General features: G+C 41.4%; 1 protein-coding gene across 1 annotated transcript; it reads right to left on the bottom strand.

Moving 5' to 3' along the window:
* Positions 1 to 192: 192 nt before the first annotated feature.
* Positions 193 to 17,967, bottom strand: serinc5 (serine incorporator 5). Its single transcript, XM_086174427.1, has 12 exons — positions 17,761 to 17,967; positions 9,510 to 9,677; positions 5,771 to 5,949; positions 5,500 to 5,582; positions 4,756 to 4,849; positions 4,045 to 4,256; positions 3,750 to 3,842; positions 3,469 to 3,595; positions 2,886 to 2,955; positions 2,717 to 2,753; positions 1,659 to 1,803; positions 193 to 775 (listed from the first exon to the last, which is right to left on the bottom strand). The coding sequence occupies exons 1-12, from the start codon at positions 17,785 to 17,787 to the stop codon at positions 631 to 633; spliced, it is 1,380 nt and encodes a 459-aa protein (XP_086030553.1). The 5' UTR covers positions 17,788 to 17,967; the 3' UTR covers positions 193 to 630.
* Between the last annotated feature and the right edge of the window lie 279 nt (positions 17,968 to 18,246).

The following is an 18,246-nucleotide window of genomic DNA, read 5'->3' as shown; positions in this document are numbered from 1 at the left end:
TTTAAACAGAGTGTGGGACAAATCTATATCAGTTTTCACACATTCCTTCACGAAATGATTCCTTGTTACTTGACACTCTTTAAATAAAAAATACAATATCTCTGGTAACATTCATAATGTGAGATAAATTTGCCCCAGTACTTTGCTACAACCTTATGGTCCTGCTGTAGAACTGAAATGCCTGTCTGAGTGTAAAAAGCAAGGATAAAAGAAAAAAAAAAAACACATACATAATACTTACAAAGGGAACTTTCAAGTCTGAAAACTGTCAAAGAATCAGTTTAAGAGGCTCCTTAAGGTTTGCGATGTAAATCGCAATACATGATTCATGATGTGATTTCACGCCTGAAAGTGGTACAAAAAACTCCAGAAGTCAGTGAAAATTAAAAAAAAGGGGGAACAAAAAAATTACCGTTGAGGTATTAAAAGCTTAACATTGTACAACGTAGTAAACATAAGCGTATAAAACAAAAGGCAACAGATACTCCTCTTTTCAGATGCTGAGGGTAGTGTAGGGTTGTGTTTCAGAGAGGGGGGGTCACGGTGGTCCCGTGGCTCAGCCTGAAAGCTACCGCTGCGCCACATTTTAAAGAATCCGACGAGTGTCGCCCACGTACAGTGGAGTGGAACCTAGGCCTCGAAGCGCTTGGGACAAACCATGGGGGCGATGAGGGTCCACATGTAGAGGATGAGGCAAACCCAGCACGATGCCATCTTGATCCAGAACACAGACCAGCTTCCGTCCAAGAGCTTCTCAATCTTGTGGCCGTCATAGCTGAGGAAGGGGAGGGAATGAAGAAATGGGCGGGAGAGAGACTTATGAGTGGAGCAGAAATGGAGAAAACATCCCTTCATTCATGTGCAAGGGGTAGAAGTTGTTCTTGTAGGTGCAGTAACGTAGTTTGTCCACTCGGGTACAGTAGAAACACGCTAAAGGAGTGAGAGGGTGTTCATGGTTTGAGTGGGTGAACTGGCAGAAATGCCCACATGGAGCCAAACCAGATTATTATTATTACTATTATTATTTTCATTGTATTATACTTCATTGATCCCATTCTGGAAATTTTTTTCTACATTTAACTCATCATGGATGAACAGTTGGCAGCCGCTTAGCAGCGCAAGCAGTTAAGGGTTCAGTGCCTTGCGCAACAAATTTTGACGCTTCCAGAAGAGCGCAGGAATTGAACCAGGACTGTTCGGTTCCCAGGAGAACCACTCTAACCCAGGTCAAACCGACTAAAGACTAAACTAGACACAGGTTTTTTTTTTTTTTTGATTGAGCACTTAGGCAACTGATTTTCAAACAAAGCTGTGCAAAAATAAAATATTTTACCATGAAGTACTTCAGTAAGAAATGCTCAGCAAACTGGCTATTTTCAACACCCTGGGGGATTTATATTACAACATGATTGAATAATTTATCTTTCTGCAAAGGATACTGACCATCTCCATGCTTCATGGCCAAATAAGCTAATGAAAAAAAAAACATTGAAAAACCTGGAGGAACCACAAGTGAATTTACAAAGTCAAAAAGTCAAGACAGTGAGGTCCTGAAATACGGTACTGTTACAGTTTGATCCACAATAACTGTATTTCTTTTCCGTTTGTGTGCACAGTGAATAAAATATACGTGAAGCGTGTGTGCGAGTGTCACTTACTGGAACCAGTTAGTTACAGTCATCATGACATACAGGGAGCCGAGGAAGAAGACAAAGTGGAAGTAGGCATAGCTGTAGACAGTCGTCTCTCTCTCGTCGTACACAACGTTCTGGCCTGATCCGATTTTCTCATCATCATAGTCATCTGAAAGGCAGGTGTTCACTTCTTTCAACATCACGGTCAAAATGATTTTCTACACCATTATGCGCAATATTTATCTCAGTACCATGGACTATTGTAGGTTTAATATCACATGCAATATATTTGTCTATTAAGTCATGTAATGTCATATTTTTATACAATGTGCAATACTTTCACTGTCATGTGCAATATTACTCTTCACTTTTCATCATCATGATTATTATGAATATCACTTAGATTTAATTTTTTTTTATCATAAGCTATCATTACATTCATTATCTGGTGCAATACAACCTCTTAATAACGCTGCCAATTATACTCTCATTGTAAATTGCCATTATTTTCCTTTACTTTGTACTTAACATTGCTTATCCTATTAAGTACTGCTTGTAACTGCTCATTATACACTTATGCTTATACTTCACTTATTTGATGCTTTAAGGTTTTTATAATCTCGAAGCCTTCTGGCACAAGAATTTCCTTTGGGATGAATAAGTTTTATCTTATCTAACCTTATCTTATTTTATCTTGTCTTGTCACTACACACATGTGGTTAAGAGAAGTCACATTTTTCATTTGAATTAAGGTAAATGCCCATCACAACATTACTGATTTTGCTTGATCTGATGGTTGTTTTTGGTGTTATTTAATATTGTTATTACCAGCAGGGGGCGACGTGAGTCCACACAGAAGCAAGTCCCCCCCCCCCCCCAACAGTGGTTCTGCTTCACTGTGTCATACTAACCTAGTAACAGTGACATCATCTGTGTTTGCTGACCAATACTTTCTCACCATCCTCAATCTGTCTGAAGAATAGCAATGAGCATAGCCCCTCTGTGCAAACACTACCACGGGAAACACATGCACACGCGCACTGAATGGGCAGTGGAGGCTGGGGTGGGGGGTACTTCCTTACCTGTGTCATCTCCAAAGCAGAAACAGCAGCGAGCTCTCTGCAGGGTAAAGGCAAATATAAATGTTTTACTACAATTAGGTGAGCATGTCTGTGCTGCTAATGCGGTTGACTTCTCTTCATGCCTTGTCGGCCCCACGCTCCAAATCCAATGGAATATTTGTGCATTTACCTCAGTTTCTGGCTCGCTGTTCCGACAAACTCTGAGTGCTGCAGAGCTTCGCCTGGTTGTGGATGTCAAGCTGAAGTGAGAGCGTGGGGGGGAGAGAGGCAAATAGAAAGACAGATGGTTGTTATTCCAACACTTAGTATTTTTCCAATAATGTGCTGTTTTCGGTTCGCTCGATTTTGTCTCAAGGGGACTACCATGAGAGACACGATGCCTCCATTTGATGGAAAACACATGTGGAAAAATGCAAAAACGCCATAGTCCTGATCTCTCACGCCATTAGCTCAGCAACAGCCAATCATCCACTACCTCTCTGGAGTCACATCCAATCATAATGGCCCTGCCTCTGTCGCTACAGCCTGCCCAAAATTACATTACTTTGGTTTCCAAGTGCCTCTACCAGAACTGCTGTCAATAAATTTTACACTGCGGACATTCCTAAATCTATTAGATTACGCTGGGAATATATATATGTACATATATTTTCTGTAAATATTTTGTGACCTTACAAAACCAAATCTGCATGTATGTAAACAGCAGGGGGCGAGCTTCGAAAACAGAGAAATTACTTGCACAAGAGTCTCACCAAGAGTAAAGGACGCAGCCAAATAGGATGACCGTCCCCACGGCGGTGACGATCTTCTTGTCGCTTTCCTTCCCGGACTTAAAGGGGAATGTGCAAATTGTGACGTTCATACCATCCAGCTCCAGAGCTAGAAATGCAAACACATCAACAGGCTTAGTTGCTCACTAATTTATGGGATACCTGGTTGAAATGGCTAAAGTCACGCACGTCCTATAAAAGTAAGCCACACACACAACAAGAGTAGAAAGGGAAGATGGAAGTGAAGGTCATTTATTACTTACTTTCTCTGGGTTTGCTGGAAAAAGCTGAGAAGGTCAGATACATGACATAAACGCTGATGATCCCCGGCTGTAACAGTCCTGATGTTGGCTGCACTGCAGAGGTTCACCAAGGTAAAGAGAACACAGGTACGTTACGATTTGATTTTAAAAACAACATGTAATAAACAGCGGTCAAACAAAATTCCTCAAAGCTCGTCTCGATTTTACCGAATTCCCGAGCTGTACTTGCACCGACACAAATCAAAGATGAAAAAAAAATGTCGAATGAAATATATTTTTGAACAGTGGTCCTCACATTTCTGTATGAATGGAGAGATTGCCAGCAAAGATACTATCACACAGAGGCTGCCATTGATGCTGAGGAAGATCTTGTTAAGGAGACAGCCCTCGGGGTGGGTGTAGTACACGCCCATGAAGATTACGGCTCCAACTGCAATGCTGAACAGCATCAGAGTCACAAAGGCCAGAGCTGCATACCACAGGCGGTTATAGCTCACTCCTGAGCTCCTGCAGACAGAAAAAGAGAAGTAGAGAGAGAAAAAAAAGACAACGGAAAGTAAAAACGCAATTCGAATGAGGGCAAAGTAAGCAAAAAAAAATAAGATGGGTGTGAGGTAAAGCAGAGAAAACAGACAGGGAATATCTTATCCTAAAGGAAAATTAAACAAATCAAAGATGGGAAAAAAAAAAAAAGTTGCGAATGGTGTTATTTCTGACAATCGGGGAAAATGTGGTGCACAGCCTTAAATCTCTTTGTATCATATGAATCTGCACACTGTTGGCCAAAGGTCAAACACAGCTTCCACGACAACAACACAAATCTGCAAGGCTCCTTCAATCCAAACTTGACGGTTTTATTTTTTCCAGCTTACTCCCGAAAAAAAGAAGAATACGGCCAACTGTACGACCGTCCCAAGAGGAAATCACATCGCTATTTACATGGCTACCACATTTTCCATAGGCGGGTCACAGAGACAGGAAGAGAGGAAGGACATGTTGTTCTCACCAGTTTGTGTTCCATCTGTGTGCAAACTCCACCAACAGCATGAGCTGGATCAGCAGGAAGAGGATCCCTCCACCGACTCCTACATACCGCCAAACTTTGACAGAGGCGGAAATGGGAGGGGAGAGATCATTTTGAAGCACGGAGCTACAGGTGAAAACCCTCTAGGATAGCTCAACGTCATGTATTAATTAAGTCTTGAAATGACATAAAAAAAAACAGTCCTTAAGCAAAATATCCATGTTTCAAACAGGGGTTGAGCAGGGGTTGAAGAATATGCAAGGATTACAAGCATAATTTTGGAAAGTCATGGATATACCATTAAACTAAAAACCAAAACATGCAAAATAAAAACTATATATATATATATATATATATGAACATACATATAAATGTATTCGTATATACACGTATATATACATCTATAAATCATATGACTACATACTTTTAAACTTACAAAATTAAATGTAATAATATATACTGAATATATATATATATATGCACTGTACTGTATGTATGTGTGCGCACACAAAATCTTTGAGTAATGCTTACCAATGGCAGTTTTATTCTGATGTTTTCAATTAAAAGGTTGAAAATCCTTCCACTTATCCATTCAGTTTTATGAGTAACCAATTTTCGACTTAATCGTTTCCGCAATCAAAATGAACATATCGAAAAACACATGAACTCCAATCAATTGTTAGCAGAAGGATCGCAGTGGGGTGAGAGTTAAAGCACCATGTTTACCTTCCAGAAATGTTTCCTCTTCTGGAAGGAAAAAGCCTCCGGCACAGCACCCCACCAGGGCAAAGAATTTCAGCAACCAGAACCTGGAATTAAAAACCAGCCACAGCATCAAGATCAGAATTCTTCACAGTGTAGTCAGAAAGGGGTTTGAAGTAGCTGACTGCACAAAGGAGATCTAAAGATATTTACTTTGTTTTTGTGTAAACAACTCCAGATTGTAGTTCAGTATCTTCCATAAATTGGCCAAAAACTGCTTTGAATTGCCACTTACCCGTTATGTACCGCTGCCCTGCAGCCGGTGCTGTTGTTGATGCGTACAGTGAGGATACAGAAGAACAAGAAGAAGCAGGACATGCCAAAGCACATCTTGTATACCGCCGAGTACCCAACCAGGGTCTTGCAGTTCTCGCCTGCGTTTATTTTCTCACACAATTCGCTGTAGAAGGGGATCTGGGTGACGACATTTACAAGAAAAAACTTGGATCAGCTCATTGCTCCGTTCAACAACGTCCCCACCCCCAACCACCCGTCACCTCTGCTCGTGTTTGTCTAGGCCCCGGTAAAAAGGCCCAATGGTGTCTATTCTTAGTGTCACGCTTCTAAAGGACCAGAAAGAGAGAGCAGGCAGGGACAACAATTCCTATTCCTCTGGTTGAGGCCCTCTTTCATCCCTCGTTCCCTACAGTCTGTTAGCGGGGCATTACAACCGACAGTCAGTACACACAGACAAAAGATACAGATGAATAAATTTACTGCCTTTTATCTGCGAGTCAAGTTATTGTGGAGAAAAGGGAGAGCGCGAAAGTAGAAAAAAAAAAAAAACAGAATACTTAAAAGATGGATATACATCCATCTTTGGGTTCTAATGCAAATATTCTCTGGCTATCGCAAGGTGCATAAAGAAAACTAAAAAAAGAAACAGAAGCTTAGACAGACTCGTGGAAGTAAGTGGAAGTGCTTTCGTGGCTCCGAGCCAATGAAGCTGATCTTTGAAAAGGAGCAAATTTCTACATTTGATGAAAAGAGCCGTATCCAAGTGAAAAAGACACTTCAGGGGGGCGGATATGACTTGACACTAAATTCGGTGATCGGAGATCTATTTGAGGACGATACAAGTAATCGGCAAGGCATTTTGGTCATTACTTCATCAGTAATTTATCAGTATAATCGGTATAATCAGTGTAATCAGTATAATCGTTATTTCAGAATCTGGTTAACTTCAAAAAACACCAAGTAATACAAAAATCCAGAAATCTTGATTTTTTCTTACTTCCAAACAAAATTAGAAAATTATTTGCATGGGGGGAAGGAAAATGTAATTTAACAGGGGAATTAAATTTCAAAATGCCACATGTAAGAACGTTTGTGAAGTGTGTGTGAGCTTCAGATTCAGGCTTTCAATTATGGAATAGTCTTACAGATGAATTAAAGCGAAGTAAATCACAAATCAGTTGAAAAGAATATACAAAACACACATTTTCAATAATTTAAAATGAATTAAGAGCAGCTGCTTAATCCAAGATCGAATGTAAATACAAATATTGTTATGTTTGTTATGTTTGTTTGTTAGTGTTTTTTTTTGAGGGGGGGCATTTTCTTATTCTGTGCACGATATAATACATGAATATTGTTTTAAAAAATGTTCAAAATTGTAATTGGGTTATGTAATGTTGTAGGTATATATCAATGTCATACATTGAGCATGTTTGGAGAATGTGAAAAAAAGAGAAACGTGAATTTTGTAAATCACTGAACATGTTTGAGATAAAGAAAATCTAAATGAAATAAAAATGTACATATTATGAAACGATAGTGGATTGAGTTGTCACCACCACAGTGTGTAGCACAGTCCAGAGCCAGAACAGAGTCAAAGCCCATTTGGGAGCTTTTGTCTCATGTTGAGGACCATATTAGCATTTCCATGATGTTGTGATTAAGAGCGAGAGAGGCCGGCTGTTTCAGGCTGCTGTAAATCTCTTGAAAAAAAAAAAAGGAAAGGAAAAAGAAAAAAAAAAAACAGTCCTCTCATACAAACAATGGCCGCTCTCTTAGCTGGGACTTCCCATTGCGCTTAGAGTGTGAGTGACACTGCGAGTGTATAATGTATGTATGTGTTTGTGAGACTCAGCAAGCGTTTCGTTGTGCTATCAGAGGCCATTTTGTGCCTGGATGGGCCTTTTGCTAGGTCCGACTTGCACAAAAAGATGCGCTGCAGGGAGTCATTTTAATGCGCAGCTGTAGACTCTGGCGGGGGGGAGGAAAGATGGATAAGCAGCAAAAGAAAAACTGATGAAAAATGTTCACCTATGGAGAAGGCTTGTAGTCATTACCATAGCAACATGTTTGCTCATGCTAGTGTCGGGGGGCGGGGGAGGTAATAGAGCTATACCCTGTCTTCCAGTGTATGCAAATACTGTCCATGCAGGCCATACGCTCACTCTGCTGAGAGATATCCCATAATGCACTTCTCTCGTCTTGTCTTCACGCATATCCCATCATCAGTGCATGATAGTAACCTCATATCCATCCCAAATCCCTGAGCTCTCTCATTTCACAGGTTTCCAGGGGGCTTGATCAACCACAGCGATCTGACCAGGCATCAGCCATTGTTATTTCTTTTATGAATATTAAAACTATTGTTGTATCATGTCAGCTATTAGCATGTAACTGTTGGCGCTATTGTTATTATTAGTAAGTGATCATTTGTGCCTGTCCCTCTGGACCCTCATACAACCCTGTCTCTGTCACACTCCTGCTTTCTATCTGTAAATCTTTCTCTCTCTCTCTACCCCGACCGTTCAAGACCGAAGGCTGCCCAAATGACTAGCCTCTGGGAGAATGTTGGATTTATGGAAACATTTTTTAAAGCGTGTGTGACCTGCTCTACATGCGAAATGTCATGCAACAACCGTGTTTGTGATCAATTCTGACTTGATTTGACTTACAAAGGTCATAGCTCTTTGGACAGAGGGCGGGTGAAGTGTGATATGCACATTTTTCCCTGCAGAACGACATATCACACGGTAACCATGTTATACCATGAAAAGTCTCTGTTGAGGGTTTATAAATCGCAAACCTCACAGAAATAATCAGTGTGATAACAGTCCTAAATCCTGCCGTCTTAAAAAGGCAACATTGGGAAAAATAATTTAATAAAAGGGATTATCTGTCAACTTTAGTAAAAGATGGTGTTATTGGTAAGACACACCTGGGTGCGCTGAGTAAAATAATCCAAGCTTGCTATGTCAGAAAACAAGCCACCAATTTATCGTAACTTTTTCAGCCGGGAGTTCCAAAGAAACTAATCCATTTATTTCATATAAAGTCCCTTGAAATTGTATTATGACTTGGAAACTTTTCACTTTCCTTTTACATCCTGTTCGTGTCACCATGTCTACAGTGGTGACTAGACAGCCCTGAGTTTATTTCCGAATCTTTGACATTTACAGAGTGACTTGTTTTCATGAGTGGCATTTCTTTAGTCTCTTGGTCATAAGAGCAGTACAGGTAAACATTCATCACAGATAATTGCAACTTCTTTTGGCTGCTCCCTTCAGGGATCGTCACAGCCACACCACTTCCTCCATCCAACCCTATCATATCTAACAGCAACATACATCTTTATTCTACAGAGGAAGAGAAATGAAAGTTTGATAGAGGGAAAACTCACTGCAAATTCTGACTAAATCCCTTATCTTGTAAAAGCAACGACCATTTACACACTGTGGCGTAATCAGCTTGATTGTCTAAGTACGTTCACATGTATAAGAGAAATTTCAATTTACACAGCAGAAAAATGTTTTAAGTTAAACAGTGGCATAAAAAAATACAGAAACTTGAGTGCAAAAATGGATATTGGCAGCAGACAACAGCTGTTTACAGCAGCAATGTCTATGAGTATATTGCTGACTGAATGAAGAATGTGAAAAAAAAATGAATAAAGTGTGATCAGGTACAGATGTTGTAGGGGACAAACAGTTCTTGCTTAAAGAAATTTCCATCCTACTTACATGTTCTTTCATCTCCTCCTCGACTGTGGGGGACATCATGATGACACAGATGACAGTGACAAGCAGGAAGTAGAGGGCGTACATGAATCGGGTCCCGTGGGACTGCTTGATCTTGGGACAGCAGCTGCAACAGCAGGAGCAGGCCTGCGACCAGCAGCAGCAGGCCAGCTGCACATAGAGGTACAAAAACAAAGGAAGAGGAGTGGAAAGCATTATCGCACCTGACCTCTCAGTGTAGTTGAAGTGTATTCGAGGGTCAAGGATGTGGGGAAAATCAAGTTTTCCCACAGCTGTGCAACATGTATTTTACCTGTCTTATTGTTCATTGTGTTCTGAAGTAAATCAATATGTGCTATTGACAGGACATACTAATGTACCTAAGAGGTAAGAAGCACCTAGCTGAATATATGTACGTGAGCTTTCTCTCCTTGTCCCTCTAGGAGACAGATGACTGCAGATCACTGCTGATCATCGTTGACTGTTGCTGACCACTGCTGGCTGTTCATTTTAATTCGATGCATTATTTTTGTAATGAATTCTTCTCATCTCAGAAGATTGATCGTTGTCTTGCTCCCTCAACTTAGAAACTTTTACCTCTACAAAGGAAACTTGGGATTTAAGCATTCATTCTACAAACATCCGCAGGCTCACCAAAGACCGACCGGATAAAAAAAAACAATTTCTGTCTACTTCAAGATAAAAATAGGAGAGCTTTTTTTCAAAGTTGAAATTAACTGTAGCTTGAGAATGTCAAAAGGTTTAGAGAGTAGTGCAAAGAACTACACGCCTCCAGAATAGATACTTGTTCCGAGGGGCCGACACCCTCTCCTTGTTTAGGAGCCGGATTCAAAACCTTTCTTTTTAAGAAAGCGTATAGTTAGGAAAGGCTAGTCCATAGTTATGCTGCCATAGATTTATTCTGCTGAGGGATCTCCCATGATACACTTCTCTCATTCCTCCCACTCTTCCATCCTGTCTGCACTTATATCCCTTTGTAAATGCATGATAGTAACCTCATGTATAAATAAAATATGACTTGACCCACAGACAAGTTGAGGCCCTTTAACTTTAAGTTTATTAAGATGCTGTGATTGATACTATACGGTGTAAGAAGTGATCATTTTATGTACACAAACAGCTCGCATACTTTTTATAATGAAACATCTTGATCAAGCATATGTGGTTAAAAGCTATGTAATTACATTTTTTTTACATCACCTCGCATTTTAATTTTTAATAACGTCCTTTCATTCCAGGGAACCTCATCTGACTAAAAATACATACACACATCAGAAATGTTCATTTTCGAATAGCAAATGCTTTTAGTGTCACCATGTCACGTTACTTCACCTTTTCATAGCGCTGCACTTTTTACTGCAGGCCTGTGACGTGATGATTTTTACAGACATAGAATATTAAAAAAAGAAGTTCCACTGGCCCTATTTTGACCTGGATTTAAAACTACACTGGACGTCAGAGCACCCAGGGTGTGTACACAGAGCTGGTCACTCGTGATTACATTAGTCAGGATGGTTGCTACTACCCGGTCTGTCAAGCGCTAACTTCCATTATTCAGTTTCTAAGCCGCGGGACTAATCCCTCACGTTCACTGGAGTCGGTGTGGACGGTGAAAGTGCTCATCCACTCCCTACAGCATTAACACATGTACACACACACTCGCACTCTTACACAGAGGCCCACTCTGTTTGTACTGATGGCCCCGCATGTAGGAGGACAGTCATAAAAACAGGCCCTGTGTTCTATTTGGGAAAATTGAAGCTCTATAATTACATGGTACGGCATCTTTTTGCAGCTACTCCACCCTGCTCCTGTAAGCCTTCCACCCCTCAGCATGGAGAACACACACTGCTGCGGTGGAATGAACATCTTTTAGGATCTACAGAGGAGATGTGGTTCACATAGTTTTGGGCTAAATTGGCTTTAAAAGTGCCGGGGGTCTCGCGCTTCACACACACACACACACACACACAAACACACACACACATTTTCTCTACTGCTTCCTTCCATTACAAGACGTAAAGCGTCTCTGGCATTGGTTACATGCCAAGGCTGGTTGTTTGGAGCTAAAGGGGGACAACAAAAACACTTTATTCAGTGCATTAGTAGGCATTAGGTAAGTGGCAGGCAGGAACAAGCTCATGGGAAATGACTTGCTGAGAAGCACTGATCGATAAAATGCAGCGAGATAACCTGTGAAACCCACCTACCATTTATACACGTCCCTAAAAAAGCCTCCATTTAAGTAAGCCTCACACAAGAGATGCCACTGTGGAACCTGTCGAGAAACTGATTCAAGCCAGCAGTCTTACCACTTTACCTCTAAGAAATTTGCTTGCTTTCATTGGATATGATGCAATAAAGACAATGACAGATCAGAATCCCACCTCCATGACTCCTCCCAATAAGTAAATATTCAAGAATTAATTTCCCTTTTTGTAGTTTTCTCACCATTACCTGCCCAACTGACCTTGTTTACCCACCACAAGAGAACATTCTGCCTTTTGCTAGTTTTCATTCCTTTGCAGACCGCGTGTGCTCTGTAATAACTTTTTGTACCCTCTACATGCATGGGGTTTTAAATAAATATACAAAGCTATGTCTTTTCTATGTCTTTGAATGTGAATTCTACCCTTGAAGCACATTTCCACCACACAGCCTTGTTCTATGTGAATTCCGCTGTCATAAACGTTTATAGAATCCCATTATTATACCTGTTGCATCTAAAATCTACAAAATTATACAACAGGGCCACATAGTACAATAATTTATCAAGAGCATTAAAAACTGGCCACCTGAAATAAGACAAAAGCAATACAACTTGCTCAATACGCTCAATGTTCTGTCGGTAACACAATTCGGTCACTCAGGTTTTGGATGTTATTCATTTTCATTCCTCTAAAGCTATTTGATATTCTCAACTTGTTTACAGTGGATGCCATGGACTTTATTCAATATTTTTCCACATCTGTTGTTAAGATGAAGTTATCCCAATGCAGAATTTGAATTTTCTGTGATTGTAGATAATGCCAAAAAAAAAAACCAAACAAAAAGTTTTCCGCTCTTGATTTGATAACATTTAGCATTGTAAAGAGTTTGGGGGAAAAAACATGGCCAGATGTCAAAATCAGATTTTTCAACATTTATTTTTAGAATAGAATATTATAGAATGGTGTACTTTTGCTGACCAAACTTTTTTTTTCATATACACAGGGTATATGTAACTGGTTTGCTGTCTCATAAAGCTTAACAAGATCAGTGGCCTCCTTTGCCCCGCAGCACCCACCTTCTGCTTAATGGTCAATTAATCAACGGCAACACAACTGAAATCAAACAGGAAAAAAAACAGCGGCAGCTTAAGCTGTGAGGGCGTTTGGATTGCATTACTCTGAGGGGCGTTTCATCACCAGACAGCACACAGGGAGGGAACTAACAGCAAAGGTCGTATAATTGATAGAAGAAGGGGGAGGACGAAGCAGAGAGCGTCTAAAGGAATTCCACTAGACACAGATAAAGAAAAAAAAAAAAGAGTCCATGGTAACCAAAGAGGATTCTTCCCACTTCAATCACCATCCCCACCCTCTACTCCCAAGTCTGCACAGGGAACATCAACAGGTGGTTGGCATGTCTGCGGTGTGTAAACAGCAACACACTAGGGGTCCGAAGAAGGGCCGCCGTTCCTCTGCCGACCAACTACCAAAATCTCCACTTGGCATAACCGCTCTAGATCCAAAATATAAAGTGATCCGAGACTGTAAGGCCCTCCACTGGAGACGAAAATCTCATTATACTGTCATTGTGTGACCATTCACGAACAAAGACCCTGCTCTTCCCTCTCTGCCCGGAGCTTTGTTTCTTTCTCCTCATCGTATTTCCTCCACCCCCACTCCTTCTGTTGAAAGCTTGTTCTCTTGTGTTTTTGTCCTCGCGTTTTCCCTCCGTTTACCTCCCTTTTGTCATCCTCAGCTGCCCTACACCCTAAATCTCCCATGTCCGGTGAGAAACTACCTTCGAGCTGTTTTAGAGCTTCGGAGGGGGAGAGATACACAACTCTGACTAACACTACAAAGGATCCTCTTTGTGGAGAAAAGATTAACAGAACACAACAGTGAGGAGATCCACAGTAAAAGAATCCAAACAGCATTGAAACCAATCAAGCGGTTGCCAATACTTGATTCCCCCCCAACAGTCTCTGATGAAAGGACTGTGACCTACATCTGGATCTGGGATTAACCAATGTATGAAAGTCTGCCTAGCGAGCATTTTTTTTTCTCCAGAATGCTGACAGTGATGCCACCATTCATCCATCAATATCCTTGTTATCAGCAATTCTGCCGTGATGGAAAGCAGACAGGAAGTGGTGAACGTAGCCTTAAACAAACACGGGGACTCCTCTGCACAACACTAAGGAGACGCAGACGCTTACACAATACTTTCTGGTCGATCTCGAAAATAGGTCAGTGACTATACAATCATAAGCAAAGGAGGGGAGGGTGGACCAGAGGAAGCCAAATATCCAATGCCTCACTGTCATCAGAGAATAAACACTGAACGTCTTTGTTTACAATTAAGTAGTATGATGGCCGTGAGGATTCTCAGTCATGCAGGTCATGGTTGTAATAATATATCAGCCGAAAGAAAATCCACCAGTGATGATGGTGAGTGTCTTTGCGCAGATAAGAAAAAAAGCTGATGCAGGGGCTCATTGGGGAAACAAAACATCACACATAGATTCTCAGATCTGATTTAAAATAACACTAGATGCGGTGGTTTTTCCAAATAAATCACTCTAATCTTAAAATATCCGGTCCTCTTTTCAGCGTCCATTGTAAGGCTGTTTTAAAATGAGGAATCTCAGGCTTTAGAGGGCTGGGATGAAGTTGACCCTGGTGAATCACAGCAGACCAGGCATTCTGAAACTTCAGGCATGTCCTCTTATCTCAAATTACAATTTGCCGTCAGAAAAAGACGGTACACAAAATGAAGAATCGTGAAGAATCCAGCAGTGGACACTGGACCGGTAGCACATGATTTTCTTTATTTTAATCGAAAGTCATCAGACCCAAACTTCCCGAATCTTTGTTGCTGCTCCATCATGTCACAGACATCAACTGTCACTCCACGAGGGATCACCTGGAGGACCAAGTCACAGATGGGCACAAAAGAGCGACAACGTCGACTTTGGCAGTTAACGAAAGGGGTTCGAGAAGGCAAACAGGATATCTCCCTGACGGGAGTCACCCCTGAGGTTGGCTCACGCTCCACGGTGAGACCGACCCCCATTTTCTCTTACGTCGTGATTGATGGCTCCACCATTGTCCATATAGCTAGGCAGCTGTATACACACAACAAAAATGTATCACTGCTCTGTTTCCTATACACAAAAGGCAGCCTTTGCTTCTCTCTTGGCAAATACAGGCTGTAGTTTCTTTTGATACAAAAAGAGAGGACACTACGGGTAGGCTGAGAAACAAGGAAGGGGGACAGTCTCGAGTTGTGAGACACGGCAGAATAGAAACAAAGACAAATGAGTATGTCGAGAAAAAAAAGTTGAGATTAAACAAGAATGGGAAGACCCAGGAAATGTACGTGCAGGCGTTGAATCACCGTGTAATGCTGGTCTGACCCCATGCAGGGTAAACCCACAGTTTCGGTTTTCAAAGTATTTATTAATTGCCGAAAACTCTGGTTTGGGCCAGAACTGAAAACAGACCGGGAAACTGTGAGGGGGAACAAAAGAGATGAAACACCAAGTGGTGTGTGGTAAAACAAGCTCAACTGCTTCAGCTTACCGCAGCAACATTCCTGACAGGGGAAGCTGAAAATTGTAGGATACACATGGACGGTGTGCTATTGTAGCCACCCAAAAATGTGTAAAGGGGGTTCTGCTATAAATATTCACTGAAAGACGCGTTTGGCCAAAATAAAATGCATATTTACCTCTTGAGCTATTCATACAGAAAGGGTGTTTTGATGTGAGTTGTCGTGATTTTGGAACATGAGTAGAAAATAACATGGTGTGGTACTTAGCTGGGGGTAAACAAATAAATATCATTGGAAAAACGCGGTTCACTCCTTTCCATTTGAATACTGACCCAGTTATTCAAGATAATCATAGGAAGGCGATTTGCACTTTCATGAGGCAACTACTGTTGCTACTTCTACAACGACTGTTTCTCTGTTACACAAACATTGTCTTTACTGTGCACAGGAAGCTTTGCCGCAGTGAGATGACAGGATGTGTTTATTAAATGGTTAAATAACATCAGACAGCTTTGATGGCTTCATGCACTAGTCTCTTGTCAGTGAGATGAAACTGGGCTCACAGGTCTGTGATTTCTGGCTAAAAAAATGTAAAAAAAAAACTGTCAGGAATGTTGCTATCTCAATAACAATCTCTGATATCCTTCCAGATCCTCCTGACCATGTAACCGATATCCTGCTTACTGACCCCCACATGGTCGCCATCCTGTCCCACACCTACAGCCAACACTTGCAGCGCTTTGGATAAAAGTCAACCTTCGGCTTAGGCCTAACCCCACCCCCTGTCTAATTGTAACATGGAGTACACGGCTGGTGTGCTGACAAATTATCAGTGGGCTGGCTACACACCATGCCTACTACTCTCTCCAATTCCAAACTAAACAGCACCCAGAACTCCTTCATTTCCGCCCCTGCGCCACCGAGGAAATTAAAAAAGGGTAAAACTTCAATTTGGGCTAATCTAAACAACTACGGTGGTGGAAGGGGGGTGAGGAGGAGAGAGAAGTCAAATGTATCCAAACACCGATGTTAATTAGAACGGAGGAAACTAAACTGGTTGCCTGCGGCAAGGATTACCACGGCACCAGTGCAGCAACACACAACCAATCCCGGTGTTTACCTCTCATTTTCTTCTAATTGTTCAGGTTTCTACAAGTCTTGGCCTCTAGAGCGAAACGCTGACTGTTTTTCACAGATGGGGTGGCTACGCCATTGTAATTACATCCCAACTCAGCAGTAGTTACAGAGCAATGGAACAATCTCTCCGCTGAGAGGAAGGACTGAGGGAATAAACCGCCAGAGGTTATGATATTTGCAGATTTGGAAAATCTTTAGAAGTGGTGAATCCTCATGAAGCATGAAAACAGTCCAATTTGACAATAAGACCACATAAGTTTGCATCACAGCTGCAATCTGATTTTGCTACTTGACATGAAATGTCCTTAAATGACATTACTATTCTCTTTTTCATTGGAAACGCACATCAATCTAATTATGTTGTTTTTTGGGTGGGTGGTTGGTCAAGAATAAACAATTTCTTGAGTTTATAGCACATCTCCTTGACACTACTTTGTTTACTTAAAAACTGCATATCTGTGCAAATTTCACTTTTATGAAATGTTGCGACTGATTAAGATTATAATCAAAATATAATTTAACCGATACCACCCAGGCAGCCTTGTCAATCAAATGTTTTGCCTGGATCCACCAGCCACCTTCGCATTTGATCCTTGACTTCCATATCAGACGCCTGTGAATTTATCACATCAAATAATAATACTAACACTTATAATACTACTACTGATGATAATCTAATACTTCTGGGGGGAAAATACCATAATATGTCTCTCTGTATGTATATTGCATCACATTATAATTAAACTGTAATAGACTAAGTTCGTTTTCAATTAATCACAGACTAATATATAGAGAATTGTCCTTAAACATATGATTTAAAAACGATTTTATGGTGTTTTTTAAGGACGTTTGTCGTGACGTGGATCAGCCTGTGACAGCCTCGAGCTGCTTTCACATTGACCTCCAACAGTGTAAACAAAGTGCATAACACGATGATAACACGTCGTGTAATAGCGACAAATTCAACAGAGGAGTGTTTGTTTGGGTTTTTGAACCAATAATAAATGAATAAATATATAAAAATCGAATGACACGGAAATACAACGTGAATTAACTTGATGTGAATGAACCCCCGGGCGCTCCCGGTTCTCCCTCCCAACATCTGTCCGTGGCAGCGACAGCTACCGGCTGTTTTAGCTAGCTGCCCCCCCGCTTTGTCTGCCGACGGCACGGTTTTGGCTCCGGTTCGTTCTTTCTATCTCTTTATGCTTTTTTTTGACGGGCCAACGGTGAAACACGGCGATCATCATCCCGACAGTCGATAAAGCGGGGAAAAATAAATGAAAACCCGAGAGAACAAAACCAAAAAAAGAAGGGCGAAATGTCTACTCACCTGCGAGACACAACACGGGGTGCACATTCTCCCGCGGCACTGCACACACACTCGGTGCACCGGGCGCTCTTTCGGGGCTCTGTCGCCTTCTCCTTCCTCCACATGAAAATCCCCACCGACGCACGATAAACAATGAGGCTCTCCTCCTCCTCTCGAAAACGGCGGCTAGGTCTTTCTCTTGCTCCCCCCCTCCTCTCTCTCCCCTGCTCCTCCTCTCCTTCCTCTCTCTCTCCTCCCACTGCACAGATCGTACACTGTCTGTCATTCAACTCCATCCACTCTCAGCAGCTTCTCTTTGTGTGTGTGAGGGAAAAAAAACAAAACACATCTGGCTTAGTTTGTTGATCTACATCGGCCTTGTGAGGTTGTTCCTCCTGCCTCATTTTTGTGGTTCAGCCCCCCCATCGCTAATAAAACTGTTAGATTATTTTCTGGCACCATTCTATTTTCTGATCTTTCCCACTTCTCTGTCTGAGACACACTCCC

This window comes from Fistularia commersonii, chromosome 26 (assembly GCF_037954325.1).
Source record: "Fistularia commersonii isolate RoL2024-O1a breed Wild chromosome 26, RoL_Fcom_v1.0, whole genome shotgun sequence".
Classification (NCBI taxonomy): domain Eukaryota; kingdom Metazoa; phylum Chordata; class Actinopteri; order Syngnathiformes; family Fistulariidae; genus Fistularia; species Fistularia commersonii.
Note: the sequence above shows the minus strand (reverse complement) of the source record. Positions and strands in the feature narration are given on the sequence as shown.